This window comes from Sinocyclocheilus rhinocerous, unplaced genomic scaffold (genome assembly GCF_001515625.1).
Source record: "Sinocyclocheilus rhinocerous isolate Xijiao unplaced genomic scaffold, SAMN03320098_v1.1 scaffold1242, whole genome shotgun sequence".
Classification (NCBI taxonomy): Eukaryota; Metazoa; Chordata; class Actinopteri; order Cypriniformes; family Cyprinidae; genus Sinocyclocheilus; species Sinocyclocheilus rhinocerous.
In genome coordinates, this window is record NW_015623065.1 from 50,394 (window position 1) to 68,779 (window position 18,386).

The 18,386-nt window shown below is 34.6% G+C and overlaps 1 protein-coding gene across 2 annotated transcripts; it reads left to right on the top strand.

Moving 5' to 3' along the window:
• Positions 1-1,628: 1,628 nt before the first annotated feature.
• Positions 1,629-12,376, top strand: LOC107710627 (high affinity immunoglobulin epsilon receptor subunit beta-like). Of its 2 annotated transcripts, XM_016519039.1 has the most exons (9): positions 1,629-1,779; positions 4,474-4,601; positions 4,924-5,040; positions 5,146-5,202; positions 6,387-6,524; positions 8,053-8,103; positions 8,713-8,826; positions 11,736-11,801; positions 11,981-12,376. In XM_016519039.1, the coding sequence occupies exons 2-9, from the start codon at positions 4,506-4,508 to the stop codon at positions 12,113-12,115; spliced, it is 774 nt and encodes a 257-aa protein (XP_016374525.1). In that variant the 5' UTR covers positions 1,629-1,779; positions 4,474-4,505; the 3' UTR covers positions 12,116-12,376. The 2 variants fall into 2 exon arrangements, with proteins under 2 accessions (XP_016374525.1, XP_016381845.1); XM_016526359.1 differs by lacking the exon at positions 8,053-8,103.
• Positions 12,377-18,386: the final 6,010 nt, after the last annotated feature.

Below are 18,386 nucleotides of genomic sequence, written 5' to 3' on the forward strand. Positions count from 1 at the left end.
TTCTTAAATATGATGGGGGGAAAAAAATAGGCAGTTGTGTTTTGCATTTGCACAGCAGTATATTGGGCCTGATTGTAGCTACATCCACTATATTGGGAGTGACCTGCATCTATTTTTTTTTATTCTTTCCCAGCCTGTGGTTTGTCACTGAACGGTACGGATTTGAAGTCTTCATTCTGGGGAAATCACTTGTAAATTCTGATATTGCCAAATGTGGGTTTTATAATTAAATGACGGAGAACTTGTTCTGTCTAGTGGTTCAAAGAACAGTTCCATTTATCTATTTGTCTGTAGTTGGATAACAGTCCAGTCGAAGCCCAGTATGTGAAGCCTGTCACAGGACTAGATGCATTCTCCTGCACGCCACTGATTTTGAAAGATTCTGTTTATTTTTTTATAGCCTATGAAGCAGACTGTTTTGAAAATAAAAGATGCTGATTTAAAATCTTGGGAATTATTTTTTTTTTTTTATCCACTTTTTTTTCCACTAGGTGGCAGCAAACGACGAATTTTCAGCATCGTTTTCAGCATCAATGAACCTTCAGAAATAATTCTAATATGCTTATTAACTGCTTAAGTTTTATTGATATTTAATTGTTAATAATGTTTCTGCAATGATGTTATTAATAATTATCAATTATCAACAGTTTTTGCTGCTTCATATTTTTGTGATGTATTTTTGACATGATTGATGAATTGAAAGTTCACTGAACATCATTTTACTGGAATAGAAATCTTTTGCAACATTATAAATGTGTCCTTACTGAACACGAGTATACATTTTTTTTCTTCTTTTTTTTTTTAACTTCACTCCAAACTTATGAATAGTAGTGTAACATTAAAAAAAGAACAAATTAAATCTTGTAATCAGCAAACTTGATCAAAAGTGACAGTAAAGAAATTTATAATGTTCCAACAGATTTCTATTTCAATAAAATGCTGTTCAGTGAACTTTCGATTCATCAAAGTATCCTGAACTTTTCCACAAAAATATGAAGCAGCTCAACTGTTTTCAACATTGATAATAATAATAAATGCCTCTTGATCAGAAAGTCAGCATATTAGAGTGATTTCTGAAGGATCATGTGACACTGAATACTGGAGTAATGATGCTGAAAATTAATCTTTACATCACAGCAATAAATTACATTCTACAATATATTCAAATAGAAATCAGCTGTTTTAAAATTGTAATAATATTTCACAATATTAATGTTTTACTGTATTTTAATCAGATTACTGCTGCCTTGGTGATCATATAAAAGACTTCCTTCAAAAACTTTAAATAAAAATAAAATCTAAACTAAAAATCCCAAACTTTCGACCGGCAGTGTAAATTAATTGATTTGTACTCAGAATAGTAGGCTATAGCTTTTAGTCGGATGGTTGGTCTCTCGTTAAAAGTGTATAGACTATAAAATAAGTTATTTTTTGTCTGAAACGTAAGCTACTAGATATTGTTTATTGAACTGTAACTGCTGTTATACTGCTGGTATTAAAAATGGAAGAAAATAATAATTACAAAAAAAAAAAATATATATATATATATAAAATGAGCGTTAGTGAGTGCTGGAAGTTGCCATAGCGCCGCATCACTTTGAGTCTGCCTCCATACCGCCGCCTCCTCACTGCGGTACTGCGCGTGAGCCGCGTGTCACACACCTCTACAATTAACTAGTTGTTTCCCTTCAGCTGCAACGCGGATGGAATAACTGAAGGCTGCACTTTCGCCTTTAAAGAAGAAAAGCAGAATCAACGCGTTTTTCTTGAGCCTCAGAGGTAAGTGGCATCACACGTGTCGTGTGTTTGAATGAATCTCGATTTGGGACAGGACGAACGCGCGCGCCGCCCCACCTATGTATGACAGCGCTGAAGGTTACACGCCTTTAGGGTTTGGGAAGCCGTAGACAATACAGCACTGGGGTGAGTCGCTCTGTTTAGCGTTATTCGTGGCGCAGTTATGCTCCGAGATAAAGTTGCATGCTGTCATAGTGCGGGACACTGCGGATGTGAGGAGACTGATGAAGCTGCGCGTTTTGCCCTGCGTCTATTTTTGGCTGCGCCTCTTGCCTTCGAGGCCAAGAAACCGTTTAATATCTCATCCGTTGAACATGTGAAATGTAAAACAGTAGAAAAAATGCACGCAGAAGACTCAGAAATGTGTAAAAATGCGCTCTTAAAATGTTATAATCCTTATATAGATTTAAAATGGTCTAGTGCTGATGAAATATGTAATACTGTATGCAGTAGTCTACTGTAAAGATATGCCTACTGGAGGCTATATTTGGGGTTTTCTCAAACTGACACATTGGCGAATCCCTTTGGAGATCTTAGTTGCTGTATATATCATATTTTATACTAAATGAAACTAAAAAACCTCTCCTTTATGATGGGGTTAATGGAGTAACCAGTTTTTGTAGGAACTTGTGGGCTTGTCTTATTCCTCAGAGAGGCTGTCTTATTTGAAAAGGTGTCTAGACACTCTCTGGAGAGGCTTATGAGAGTTCAGAGGGATGTATACTGTTTAGGATGGGTTTTTGGACTGGTGGAAGTATAAATGACTGGTTTGAACCTTTTTTTTTTTTTGGTAAAAAAATCATCTTGTCATGTGATGCATCTCTACAAAATATTAAAGGGATAGTCCATTCAAAAATTAACATTCTGTCATCATTTACTCACCCTCATGTCATTCAAAACCTGTATGACTTTTTCATCACCAAATAATCTTTTTTTCTGCAGAGCGCAAAATATTGTGTGTAGTGTTGGTAACCAAACAGTTTAGTTCCCATTGACTTCCATTATATTGACAAAAATATGATGGAACTCTTTGGAAACAAAAACCTCAATTCAAATCTAGTTAGATTCCTCAAAATATCTCCTCAGGTTAAAGGGATAGTTCATCCAAAAATGAAAATTTGATGTTTATCTGCTTACCCCCAGGGCATCCAAGATGCAGGTGACTTTGTTTCTTCAGTAGAACACAAATTATGATTTTTAACTCCAACTGTTGCAGTCTATCAGTCGTATAATGTGTTACCATTGCCCTGCATTATACGACTGATAGACTGCAACAGTTGGCGTTAAAAATCGTCAAATGTGTTCTACTGAAGAAACAAAGTCACCTACATCTTGGATGCCCTGGGGGTAAGCAGATAAACATCAAATTTTCATTTTTGGGTGAACTATCCCTTTAATAACAATATGAAGGTGATTAAATGATGACAACATTTTAATTTTTGGGTGAACTATATCTTTTAAAAGAGTTCCATAATGGAATACTAGCAAAGTACACTTTCTACAAAGTAAAGTAAAATATATATAAACTTAAGCCTAGTTATTTCTACAGTGATTAGTGATATGACACTGATGTTATGTTATGACAGTGTTATGTTATTTTGCACAAAAATTCAAGAATTCAGAATATGAGCCAATTTGCGTGTCTCCATTGATCACTGTTCTATTTTAATGGATTATAGAAAATTGAGTTCTTCCTAAATGTAGTTTTATTGACATGAAAATAAAAAACTATTATTTATATAGTGCTTTATACAATACAGTTTCAAACAGCTCCACAGGAGTAATTTAGTAGCATTGTAAAGTTTCAGCAATTATAAAAATGACTTCAGTTTCAGCTGTAAATCATCTCTACAGAAGATAATTACCATTATTTAGGTCAAGTCAGTTAAGTGATTCGATTCAGTTCAATGACAGTGTCAGTGTTACAGAGTTGATCAAATTATGAAACAAATTTTGTCCAGCTATAAAGCAGCTCTAAAGAAAACAATGGTGTCATTATTCAGATTAATTGACTTGAACCTTGATTCAGATCTATTCAATAATTGCCTTATTAATAAAACGACTGCAATGGCAGCTCTACTGAAGACAACAGTGTCATTAAGCAGTTCAGTTCAGTTCTCATCCAGTCCTGTCAGTGCAGCCAAATTGATAATATTTCTAAAAGTTAATTCTCTATTAAGCACCCTTTTTAAGCACATGAGTATCAACTAAATATTGGGATGTAATGTGATGATGTTTGCTATAGCAGTTGTGTTCACTTTGTCAGTTTAGGGTTAGTAACGATAAATAACTTTACAAGTCAGTAACCACATTTGAGATTGTGGGTTATGAATTTAAGAATAGTCCATTGAAAAACCCATATTTGGCTAATCTGATCACTGCATCCCTCTATGGTGGACCTTTAGGCCAGAGATAGCATGGAAAAAATATGATTTTTTGATATCAGTAACCTTTTAATGGACGTTCAGGCACAAATGATACCATGAGCATAACCTTTTTGAGCGTTAATGTGATTTAATGCTCAGTCACCCATATTTTTGTCCTTTTCATTCTGTCATGCACTGTCCTTATCTGTCTTCGTTCTTATTTCTCTCTTTTTCCCTATTCAGTTCAGTTTCTTCTTCAAAACCAGCTATTCTTACACTTCTTATCTCCAACTGATTCTCTTGATTTTAGCATAGCCAGGCCTCAAACTGACTGACCTCAGCATGGGCATTGAGAGTCAGGGCCCCATGCGCCCTGCAGGAAACCTGACGCCAAAGCAGGTCAAGACATTTCAGAAGGTGGAGCCGAAAGCACTGGGGGTGAGTGTTACATTCACTGCAACAAATCCCACACCAAATGCATAAAAAAGTGTACAGGAATATCTTCCATGCACCAGAGTTCTTTCTCATACTGTAAGCCACTGTGCTGCACATTTCATACAATATGATTGCATGAATGGCTTTGTAATAATGTGACTATGCAAATGTTTGAAGCTATTTAGAGTGTCAAAAAATATTTCTCGAAACAAACTGAATCTTTGACATCAAATAAAAAAAGTATATTGGTTTTCTGGTATAAAACCATTGAAATGGCCTATTTGGCAGCATTAAGTTCATTGAGTTTGTTGTTTTGTTGTTTCAGTCCATTCAGATCATCATTGCAGTCTTATGCTTGTGTCTGAGCATCACCATTCTTCAGCTCTATGAAGAGGTTCACTTCTCTCCTGATGTCATTGTTGTGGTAGTGATCGTTGTTCAGGTAAGCTGAATGTGCTAATGGACCTTAAAAGCAGGGTGTTTAATCTATTATGAATCCAGTTGTCACTAAGGATGTTGCAAACTTCAAGAATTCTCTTGTTATCAGTTGCTTGTGTCTGGATCCATTTTAATCCATGCTGGACGGTTCCCGTCTCTGTTCTGGGTGAGTACAAGTTCAAGGTTTGCAGAGTTAATGAAACTATACTAACCTACTCACCTACCCACCCTGAACCCTCACTACTAGTCAACATTTTGGACACGCTTGACTAAATTTATGTTTCTCTTATTTATTAATGCTTATGCATTTGATTGAGATTAGTTTTGTAGAAAAATACAAATGATTCCTTTTTCGTTTATGTTTCTTAAAAGTTGTTTTTGTTTGTTTTGTTTTTGTTTTGTTTCGTTTGGTTTTGGAGCAGATAGTGAATGTTTAATGTTATGCATAAATGATTGAAATTAGTTCTGTAGAAAAATATGAATAATGCCTGTTTACGATTTTCTTAAAGGGGTCATATGATGCTGCTAAAAAGAACATTATTTTGTGTATTTGGTGTAATGAAATGTGTTTATGCGGTTTAAGGTTAAAAAAACACATTATTTTCCACATACTGTACATTATTGTTTCTCCTCTATGCCCCGCCTTCCGTAGATAGTGAATGCTTAATGTTTATGCATAAATGTTTGAAATTAATTTTGTAGAAAAATATAAATACTGATTTTCTTAAAAGTTGTTTTGTTTTTGTTATGTTTGGTGTTTGTTTTGTTTTCTTGTTTTGTTTTGTGTTGTTTATTTTGGTTTTGGAGCAGATAGAGAATGCCTAATGCTTATGCATAAAGGATTGAAAAAGACAACTAGATTAGGAAGCAAGCTAGAGAACATTTTTTTAAGTGCATTACTTTAAGAGTGTGTTCAAGTGTGGTAGTTAAGTGCTTGCAGAAGAGGTGTGTCTTCATCTGCTTTTTGAAAGTTGTGATGGTCTCAGCAGTTGGTGAACGTTGGTAGCAGGTTGGCAGGAGAGTTTGGAGCCAACATTCGCATAATTACATATCAGTCACTCATGTGGACTACTTGAAACCTGTCGAGCTTTAATCTATACAAAGAAGAAGAGAGAAGTACAAGAGAGTTATGATCTGGTCCTTACATAATTCCCAGGCTTCCATTTGCTTCCATTCTCATAGTTTGATGACTGTGGAAAATAATCTTAATAAAAAAAGTATGTTGACTGGCATTGTATTTCAGTTTTTGTTTTCTCAGTACTGCATTGGCTTTCATTTTTCAGTGTTTTATCAAATGACAGTAAATGAGTTATATGAGCTGCACAGTAACTTCTGTCCCACCATGTGAAGGTAAAAGCCACACTGGTTGCTCACCTGGTCAGTGCAGCGTTTTCCACTGCTGTTCTTGGGCTGCTGTCTCGTCACCTGCCTTACCGTCAGGACACGTACCACTGTGAGCACTGCAGGAGACTGGAGATCTATGCTGTGGTGAGCTCACACATCTGCTACTCTCTGCTGCTGAGCGCCTTGCATTATGGGAAGATGGGTTTGCACATTTAAACATAGTCCTGTAGATATGTATGCATACAGTATATTGATGATGAATGCATGTGGGTGAGTTTTGGGTGCAGTGGGAAGGATAAAACACTGTAAGTGGGTGATGATGTGAGGAACTGGCCACATCAACTTTCTTGTTACAGTTTTTTCTTCAAGCAATTTCCTTGATGCCTTTTCAAAGGACTGTACCGAAGTGCAAAACATAGCATCTTCAAAAGTTTTAATAATAATGTGTGTCTGTCAAAAAGTCAGGTTCGTATACTTCACATGGTTGAAGATTTTTTGTAAATCTTCAGTAAAGACCTGTTTGTCTGCTTTTTTATATAAAGTCAAATTAGTGCTTTCAAAGTTGGAAGTTGTTTCATAGTATAATTTTGGTTTGCTTAAACCTTACATTAAAATTATACGTACCATTTGATTAGACCTTCTGTTTAATTTTTGGAGCTTAATGAATTGAAGGATTATGTTGGAATAAATATAAAGCTTTTGAATGAAATATAAAGTGAAAAAAGACAGGTAATGTTGTTACTTGGGGTACTGACTTCTGATTTGATGTGGGATTGTGTAAATGCAACTTATACTTTATTAAATTGCTTTAAATTGGAAAGCAATTTGATTGGAAATTGAAATAAGGTATTTGGACAGTAAAGTGAAACATTTTTAAACACAAATTATTTTAGATCTAAAATGGAAAATGAAAAGAATTTCCATAATGGTCTTGAAAGCTAAAATATAAAATTATAAAATGGAATATTAAGATGGAATATTGCTGTTTTCTTGGTTTGAAGTTGTCTTTGGTCTGGGTTTTTTTTTTTTTTTGGTACTGTAAATTTTTGACTGATGCTTATGTTTGTAATTGCTTTTTTATGTTTTGATCCCAGTGATGGCAAGCCACATTAACATTCTTTGGGCAAGATTTACTAACAGATTGCACCAGCACTAACCCTCTTTTGGCATTAAAAACATTAAAAACGCAGTGAATTTAAATGAATCATGCAAGGTGATTTAATAATGTATGCGCTAGTCAGTTTACTGGTATTTCCGCCATCATTTAACATCCAGAAACAGCATATATTAACCTCCCACTCCCATCAGCACTTTTATGGGATTGTACTCTCGTGCTAATTTGCCCTGTTTAGTAAATCTGGTCCTTGGTCTGACACCAACTAAAAACTCAAAAGGTATCTGGGAAAAAAGTGAATGATTTCTTTCAGTAAGAAACATATTTAATATTAGCTGTCCAATTATGTCTATGTCCTATGGGGCTTGTTCCAATCTCAGAAGTCCAAAACCTTTCTGAGGGCACTGTCGTTTGTCAAGGAAGCCAAAAAACTGTAACAGTTTTTCTAAATTGGCTAATTGGGTGTGCTTGCAGCTACATTTGTATATGAATAATAGCTTTATAGCTGCATTTACAAAATTCAACATAATTTTGTCTTTTGTGTCTGCTTTTCCAAAGCAACAATATTGTTACAGGAAGTGCACTTATACTGTCGAGAGAAATAGTAAAGTAAGTAATTCTTACCTTTATGTTTGCCTTTGTTTACATGAATGTGCTTAATTATATGCTGATAATGCAAGAAAAAAAAAACAGGTACATTGAAAGTAACATTTTTGTTTTTTAAGGCAATTCAAGCATAAAACATAGTATGTTAATTCAGTTAAACTGGGTCACCAGTGTGACAGCATCACAAAAATTGGTCCAATTTGCCTGAATTCACTCTACAGTTCAGGATCTTTTTAAAAAACATGACCAGTAGCTCTGTGTATATTTGAAGGAGAGTGAATGCATGTGGTAGCAGGGTGTGGGTTATTTTGAAGATTGTGTTGTCAGTTTTGCACTTTGGGCCAGTTGTCTGAAAATGCTTCAGAATGAAAGATACCTTTAATTATTTGCAGATGTGCTATGAAAACTCAGATGGTCGCTCTTTTGCTAATCTTTTTCAATATTTCAACAATATCTGCTTTAACCTATGTGCTTGTCCATGTTTGTAACTTACTGAAAGCGGAAATCTCTTTGGCATCTTACAAACATGTGGACAAGCATGTCAGCTTTGATGGATGTGTCTATTATTATGCCTTAGATTGTTGTTTTTCTGTCTCTTTTGGCTGCTGTCAGCTCTTAATCGATGGCTTCTTGGCCACACTGGTTCTGTTTCTGGTGGTGGAGTTGGCGATCTGCATTGTAACAATCTTGTTTGGACTCAATGCTCTGGCTAAAGGTGGCATGCAGGTCAGTTAAACACATGCACAATGAAATAGTAGGATTGAGAGAGTATGTTGATTTTGGTGATTGTATGGCAGAGTCAGAAATTAATAATTTTTTTAATGTATCTGTGTTGTCTGTCTTCATGTCAAATACTTAAATCAGAATACTATCAATTGTTACCAATTAAATTTTATTGGTAATGTATTTACATAACAGTTGCATAATGATATGAGCTTAATTATGATTTTAAATAGCCTACACAAAGTATATAAATTATAAAATTAAAAAACAGGAACAACATTTTGAAAAAAAAATTATTTGTTGGTTATTACTATTGATATTGTAACAATGATTATTAATGTTGATAAATATAATTTATTGATTTTTTTTACATATAAAAAAATCAAGATTTCACATTTGTCATCTTACTAAGATGAAAAATAAAATGTATTTTCACACTAGCAATAAATTTTATTGAAAGTGAGCAAAAAAATATTGCCCATCACCAAAGTCCCTTTCAAGGAAAGTCTGTTCACTCAGCAGCCATATTTGCAATGCCTCGGGAAGCTATTTCGTGCATCCAAGACCCAGTCCTATCTGAATAAATGGGGGAAATCCTGAAAGTCCCACTTTATATTAGGTGGCCTTAACTACTATGAATGTACATCAAATAACAAGTACAATGTACTTATTGTGTTCATATTATCAGTGCTTGAAGTGGAAAAAAGAATTGCTGGTACCCCCCCCCTTATTTATTTATTTTAATTTTTTATATTAAATAACTACTTTTTAATTTTCATAATTCACAATGTAGGCTATGTATAGTGCCGCAATCAATCAGTAATTACAAAAACGTTTTCAATACAAATAACCACAAGTCAAGCTGCGATACCAAACAGGACCACAGGGAGACGTCAAAGACCACTAAACCTCCACTGGATACATTCAGAATCGCTAAACTTCTTACCACCGCATAACACCTCAGCCAGCCAGCGTCCATTATAAAACATTCTTGCTTTTAATCCAAATACACAATGAAAAGAATAATTTACTGACATCTGGACGTGAGTCACTATTCTCTCCACAATCTCTGATGAAATTGGCCGTGTTTTTTCTCTGCATTAGCGCTGTGTTTGTCCAACTGTTTGAATTCGCTTACTGGATCCTTGGACATTCCAGGAGTTTATCGGTTTCCATTAATGATCGCAAAAACCTGCTTCTTTTCATTTTTAAGGTATTGTTTTCGTTATAATGTACTGATTCAAATTAGTATTTAATTATTATTCTACTTCTCCCGACATGCTTTTGCACCTCACACAATTTGGCTGAAAGGATAACAGTAGCCTATTGTGAAACAGGACAGCGCCCAAACATCCTCACATTATATTATTTCTTTGAAAATGTATATGAATTCTCCATCTTTCTAAAGAAGTTGACGCAAACATGGGTTTATCAACGTTTTTCTATTGTGTTATACGTGTATGCCTTTGGACTTAAATGGACTGCGTTGTTTTATGCATTTTTGTGATTACAAATAAATGGAGCAGCCGTGACTGAACAAGTGTGTTTTCTCATTATATGTAAAATAATTAAATATATTATTTGGATTGAGCATCACTGATGCACACTTCTGACACAAAGTAATAAATTACTGTCACTGTAACTTTTTTAATCGTAAATCATTGGTAAAATATCGATGCTGGAGACTTTTTAAATATTTATAAGGACGAAATGTCCGCTTCTGTCAAGTTCGTTTTGCGATAGTTTTCATTTATTCATCTCCTCGCTGGTGAAATGATGCTGTGTGCCGTTTGCTTCAGAGAGGGGTGTTAAGGGTGGGCTTTTAGAGTAGCGCTGGTCCGACAGTGGAAGCGTAGCATTGGCCCCGCCCGGCTCGTTGTTAGCCCTGGCTCGCACTGGCTAGAGAGTGGAAAAGCGACAACCCCTGTGGTAGACCGACTCCGCTTGCATTCATTCACGCAATTTGTCGAGATGAGAGGTGACCCCTCCTGGTAGTGTGATTTATATACTGTTATTTCACCAGACACTGACGCTTTGACTTTGAGTACCGGCAACATGTCAGAAGTGCCGGTACGCACGAAAAAGTGCCAGTACGCTAAAGGCTAAAATACAGAAGTGCCGGTACTGCGTACCGGTGCGTACCGGCCCACTTCAAGCACTGCATATTGTATTGCAAAACACTTTTGCTTCTATTGCGTGAGTTCCCTAGAAGGGGAACGTCTCGGGTTACGCATGTAACCATGGTTCCCTGAGAGGGAACGATACACTGCTTCCTCTAACGTACACTATGAGGACGCAGCACGAGTTCCCTAGAAGGGGTTCTCTTGTTATAATGAACGAAGCTGTCCACAGTGCATAATGTATCTCTTTTTGCATAGTATCTGCACTTTGTTGTTTATGATGACAGAATTCACAATAGTGCATAATTCAGTCTGAATGTGCACACTCAACAAAACTCATTTTCAGCACTAATCTAAGTGGTTTTGATTGGCCATTCGTGCACTCGTAAACATCTGTGACTGGCCATAATACTGCAGAAAAACAACACGTAAAACTAAATCTTTGATGAAACATAAGTAGAACTAAATGAAATGCCGAAATCAACACTTTCCATGTCATTTCGCATTTCACTTTAATCACAACAATCATAAGATTTAGTTTAATTCTGCAGAGACATTTTTTGCCACGTTTGTTAAATCTGTGGGGTGTTTTTGTTCATTTTGGTGGCATTTTTGCCCCAAGCCCCCATTAATTTCCAACCCTGCATTGTATTTATTACATGATAATTAGTGTAACAGATTTGGTCAACTTCTAGTATAAATGTGCTTCTTTTTCTAAAATGACTTAGCATGTAGAGTGGTGTTCAGAAATATTTTTATTTGTTTTATAGTGATCCCTATGTTTTTCCGCAGCTTCCTGGTTTTAGACAGCGTGCTGCCCCATCTCAGCCCGAGGCCGTCACCCCTAGCCAACCTCAGGTACACCAGGAGCACTTTCAGATTTCAGTTGGGATTCAACCTTGCTTGGTTTTGGAAAACATCTAATGTGAAGTTAGAGCAAGTCAATCCGTTGCTTTCTCATATTTAACTCTCTGCTAGTTCTTGACCCTGTCAACCAATCAAACGTCTGCTTTTACCCACTCATTCAAACCCTACAGGTGGAAGTGGTGGTGTCAGAGGTGGAGCCAATGCCTGAGCGTGAACCTGAACCCAAATCTGAACCGATAGAAGAAATCCCCAGCCCTCCCACTGAACCTCAAGTGGCGCCCATTGACTCTTTAACAGACGTTTGATGCTTTGTGCTCATGTGATCTGTATGTATATTGTAGAGATGAGTGAGGTTTTAGCAGCAAGGGTTTTTGTATTTTAGTGATGTATGAAATCAACATGATAGGGCTTTGTAAAATAGGCCATTATCATCATACTTAAAAAAAAAAAGGGTTCAACCAAAAATAGAAATTCATTTGCTCCCTCATGTTGTTCCAAACCCATAACTTTCGGTTACACATTATTTTCAGGTGTCCTTGTTACAGAGTAATTAAGTACTTAGTAATATTAATTAACTACATGAATTTACTTTATGGTAGGGTTAGGATTAGGGTTTGGCTTAGGGTTACTTGCATGTAATTCTGCAAAATGTATTGTTATTATAATAGTAAGTACATGTAATGTGTAACAAGGACACCTTAAAATAAAATGTTACCTGACTTTCTTTGGTACAATGAAAATGGATGGGGACCAGGGTTGTCAAGCTCCAAAAAGGACAAAAAATCACTATAAAAGCAAAAACAAGAGTGGTACGTATAACTTGTGCACTATATTCCAAGTCTTTTGAAGTCATACATTTATGTCATCCATTAAAAATATTGCTTGACTACTGTGATCACCCGTTAATGTTATGAAAAGAGCAATTTAGACATCCTACTATTATTTTATCCTTTTGCATTCCACATCTTTAAAGAAACATGTTTAAAAGTTGTGGGTTTCAAAAGACATGAGAGTGAATTTTCATTTTGAGGTGAACCATTGCTTTAACATTGTATTACCTGCAGAGTTTCTTCTTGTCTGACAACTGAAGACTTACAGTGTTTGCAAAGCAGCACACAGATATTCTTCAAATATTCAGGGTCAAAACTTAACCCTAAATTTGAAACTTCTCCAATTAATTTAGCCTGAACCACTAATTTCACCTTGCTTGTTTTATCTGTTATTGTTAACTTTCATCTTTAAAAAAGTAAGATAATTCTCCTTTTGATAGAATCACTTAAACGTTAACTGGCAGCACAGATGTCATCATATAATTTGCATATTGAATGGTAATTGGTCTTCTTTCTTGCATCTGTTTGAACAATGAATCGTGATTGGTGAATGCTTGCATTCTTCCTTGCATATATTTAATCATTCACACTGTCTATGTATTAATCGTTTACACTGTGTGCTGTGTATATTGATGCTTGCAATGGCAAAACAGCTTTAATGTAGCATGAATCAAACCGATGTTTCGATTTTTTGGCTCTGTGTGAATGAAATTTTGCACAGGCTAGAAATGTAACTGTATTTGGCTTTCCCACAAACATGTAAAACTTTCAGGGAATTTCAGGGACTTTGAACATTGTGATTTACAGGCCTGGAAAGGAAGTCATAGAAATGAGTGAATATAGATTTTATTTTTTTTTCTAATAATGCACAGATCTAGAATATTTTATTTGCTAGAAATATTCTAGGTGCAATCTCTATAAAATTGCTTTTTTTATGTAGTAACAACTGAAAAAAAAATCATTAAAATTCATTGATCAAGGTATGTGGGAAGCTTGACAATTAATTTGCTGCCTTGCAAACTCAGCCGTTTTTGCAGGGTGTATCAGAATAAAGTACATGATGAAAAAAATAACATTAACGAATGCAGAAAGATCATAGCATGATTGGTGTAAATGTAATCATAGCTCAAACAAAAAAAAAATGTTGCACATCTTGCAGGGAAAAATGTATGTAAACAATGCAAGCATGCATAGCTGGATCCATTTAATGCAAGACAGCTTTAAATCATTATCAGCTGTCATCTACAACCAACAAACTATAGTGCGGGTAATATCATGTTAATTGAAAAATGCCATCAAACCCACCACTGATCTGCAATAATGAGTACTTCTATTGAGCTAACCTACTAACAAACAAAATTCTCTGTATGATATGTTCATATATGTTACATAATGTAAAATATTCCCACAGTTCATTTGGCCTCTTGAGTGTTAGTAATGTGTGTAATCTGATAACACAATATCTATATTGAACCTCCATGCTCACAAGAGAATGAAAAATAGTAATAATATCTTAACAGATAAGTTGGGCTTGATCTCTTACTGTACATCCTATTAAAGAAAAAAAAATTTGTGTTCACTGTTAATATCAAACAGTGGCATGAGTTATTTCCCTGTTGATATGTTGTATATTCCTGATTAATGTCATTGGTGCTAGTACACTAGTACATCTAAAAAATACATTTCAGTGCAGGATGAGGTTTTGTGTGTGAGAAACCATGATTTCATCTTTCATATAATCATTCTGTATCCTTCGATTACCAATAAATAGGTGAGAGAGAGAGGATAACCAGGTTTAAATGGGGAGAGTTCGAATAGAGCTTTTATGCGTCATCTTTGACCCTTTGTTTGCTTGCCATTGTTGTTTCACAAAGCTTAATAATTCAGCTAATAGTTATTATTGTCGTACGTTACGCACTCACCAGACTCACGGATTGTCATTTTTAGTATCTCTCAAGAATCTGAATTTGTTACAATACAGTCATAATCCAAGGAGCATTTTATTACAGATCTAATGAACCAAAGCATTTTGTTTCTCTTCTATGGTTTATTTACTTTCGTATACCTCTTTTACACAACATCTGTGTATTTTCTGCTCTGTTCACTCTTGTCACCTCTTGTTTAATTGTGATGTTTCCACTAGATGGGGATCAAAGGAATTGGTGTGACATTGTAGCACATTCTCATAGTGTTTGAAGTGCAGTGTATTTTAGGTGCTGAATGGACTTATTAAACCATTTTTATGCACCAACAATGTGAGATTATTATTTCTTATTTGTGACCCTGGAGCACAAAACCAGTCTTAAATCGCTGGGGTATATCTGTAGCATTAGCCAACAATACATTGTATGGGTCAAAATGATCGATTTTTCTTTTATGCCAAAAACCATTAGGATATTAAGTAAAGATCATGTTCCATGAAGATATTTTGTAAATTTCCTACCGTAATTATGAACTTTAAATAGAATCTTGTAGCAGTAAATTGGTGTTTTTCATGCTGCTGTCATGCAAAACTCTATTCTATTCTATTGTTAATTTTACATTTTTGTCGATACTTTTAGCAAGTTAATATTGTCTGTTTAAATTATTGAGATGTTTTTTTATCAGCTGTTTGGACTCTCATTCTGACGGCACCCATTCACTGCAGAGCATCCATTGATGAGCAAGTGATGTAATGCTAAATTTCTCCAGATCTGTTCTGATGAAGAAACTAATTCAAAAAACAAACCTGAGGGTGTGTGCCATTTCAACAAATTGTATTTTTTTTGGGTGATCTATTGCTTTAAAATTTGAATGTTGTAATAGAATCTCAGTTTTTAATACTATTATTCAGTCTCTTCTTATGATTGTGTAGGACGTTAATGGTTGCCAGGATTCGTCTTACTCAAATTCTCTGGTTACAAAAAAAAAAAAAACATGCACACATGCACAAAAGATTGATATGGAGAGATTAATAGAAAGTAGAACAGCCAGATAAGTTGTTCATCGATTCCTCATTAGTGTTTAAATGACCAAATTGATTGCTTATGAGTAGATTGTATCTGTGTTCTTCAACACTTAGAGACAGATTGTGTTAAAAACAAACGCAAGCAATCTGAAGCATCTAGCAAACGTGCAAACAAACCACATGCAGGTGATTTGTCTATTGCTATATATACCCTTTTGAAAAATAGAACACTTTGCCATATTTGATTCAATTGCAATTAATGAAATGACATTATAGTTTAAACTTATATTAAATGCAACTTCACTGTACTGAAGTATTTTCTTGTGTAGTTAAAGTGTACTGAAGAATGTGCTGACAAGGATTTATGATGAACTAAAATATACTTTAATGTCATTTCTACTTAAATGTATGCCATGTATTTAAAATAGTTGCAATGAAGTTGCAATTCAGTACCTTTAAAATATAGTAACTTTTAATGTTTTATCGTATAACACAGTTAAAATTATAATTAAGTACTTTCAAGCACGACAAAAAATGATTAAAACAAAAACAGGAATTAAAACATCCTGTAAAGCAAAACTTTTAATTTGCCATTATTACAAAGTGCACTTTTTAAAAGTCTGTTAGCAAACAGTCATAAAAATGAGCTTTATTTAAGTACACTTTAGTGGCCCTTCATTTTATTATAGGCTATTATACACTGTAAAAAAAAATCTGTGACATTTACAGTAAAATACCGGCAGCTGTGGTTGCCAGAACTTCACCGTAAGAAATATGGTAGCAACATTTTAGGTTTTACAGACTTAAATTCACAATAAAATACCGTATTTCATTAACTGATGTAATGTTAATAAACCAACATATTGAAGGGTTAATATCTGTTTTGTGCCATTGTAATGCACTGATAACCACTAACCACCAAAAACTATGAGAAAGTCACATGATGAACCAAAGCTCATCCCAAACAGCTTTTCTACGAGCTGAGGAGGGCAATACTTATATATAGAAGGTATATACAAACACTAAACCCCATCATGGTGACACACATGATACTGAAATAATGCAATAAACATTCATTTAACAACATTAGATGTAAGATTAAACCCTAGTGTACACAACTGATAAGAAAAAACTAAGAAGAAACGTTATAAAAAAAAATTTTTTTTTAAAATATAAAATATGAAGTGTCATGCAGGGAATTCTGGGAGTGTCAATTTACGGTTTTTCACTGTAAATTATACAATGACTTTTTCTTTTTCACTTCCAAAAACCGTATTTTTAACAGCAGTAACTGTAAAATCACATTAAATGTAATTACATGTATTCACCGAATATAGTATGGAAACTTACTGTTAACCAGTTAACAGGTTTTTACTGTAGCATTTTTACAGTCTTTTACTGTTAAAATCACAATCATTTTTTACAGTGTATGCATGTACAGTTTTTTTTTTTAAATATACTGTGCTTATAACATTTGAAGTGTATATTTAATCAAAAATTAAGGACACTTCTTTTACACAAGTGTGTGAATCGGAAATGTACAACTCCCTGCTCCCATAAGTGTTTTATAAACAGACTGTATAAATATCACTGTTTAAAATCCTCTCTGATTAATAATCCACAAATAATGACTTTACTTTTTCTGATCACCTTGTGACGCAAAACTGTTACTAAAGATAGAATAGGCGCAGCACCTCTGACATTCAGCCAGGAACTCAAACACAAACAATAGCTGACTACTTATAAAACACATCGTATATGAAACAACTAGCATTCTGTTGAAAGCAGAGTGTATCAAGGGTTTTGTCAGAGATTGTAGTTGTTTTCTTTCTGCTTTGGCATGATTACTCGGAACACACTGATAAGCAGGTTTATATGATCTTTTACACATGCCACATGTAACATTTGTTCATTATTTGCTGGTGAACCACTTAAAACGTGTAAATATTATATGATGTATAATAGCCCTAAAAGTATGCTTAAAATATCTAAATGTCTGCTATAGAAACAAACTCTACCATTACATTTAATATGGATCTGAGTGTAGGTAACGCTTACATGAAGGTCTTTACTGATCCCTGACTGATTTTATTAGGTTATACCATTTCTAAATATATATAATATTATCTTAAACTTATGAGGTAATGTTAACATTGCAGAGGAAAATGTGGAATTGTTTGGAGAGGCATAAAAGATGTAGTGGCTGAGTTAGGGTACTGATTATTTTTAATCATATATGTACTTTGAGATGATTACTAATTCTAGCATTTAAGCTAAGTTTGATTTTCAACAATAAAGAAATATTTGATCACTTAATTGCACTTTAAAGGCACAATATGTAATTTTTGCCGCTAGAGGGCGCGTATTCAAAATAAACAAAGAGACAAAGGCGTAGTTTGATGACGCAGTGACTGAGTGTGGAATCATGGGAGTTGTGGTCTTCATCCCCACAGCCGATGTTCAATTGCATTAAACAAAGAACATTCATTCTTTAAACCATCTATATTAATAAATATAGATTAAACACAGGGGATAAAAAAACATTATAATAAATTATATTTATCAAATAAATCTAACAAGATTCCAGCTTTTTTATTTTTTGTTTTTGACTAAGTTTTTGAGTATTGTCTCAAATAATTCTTAAATACTATAAACATTGAGGGGGGGGGGGACAGGCGACACAATGACATTATGGACACGGTCCGTGTCACTAGTTAAAATTGCTTATTTCTCTGGATTTAAACATTCTTCGAAACATTTGGGATAATGTAAGTACACAAGTCAGCAAAATATATAACA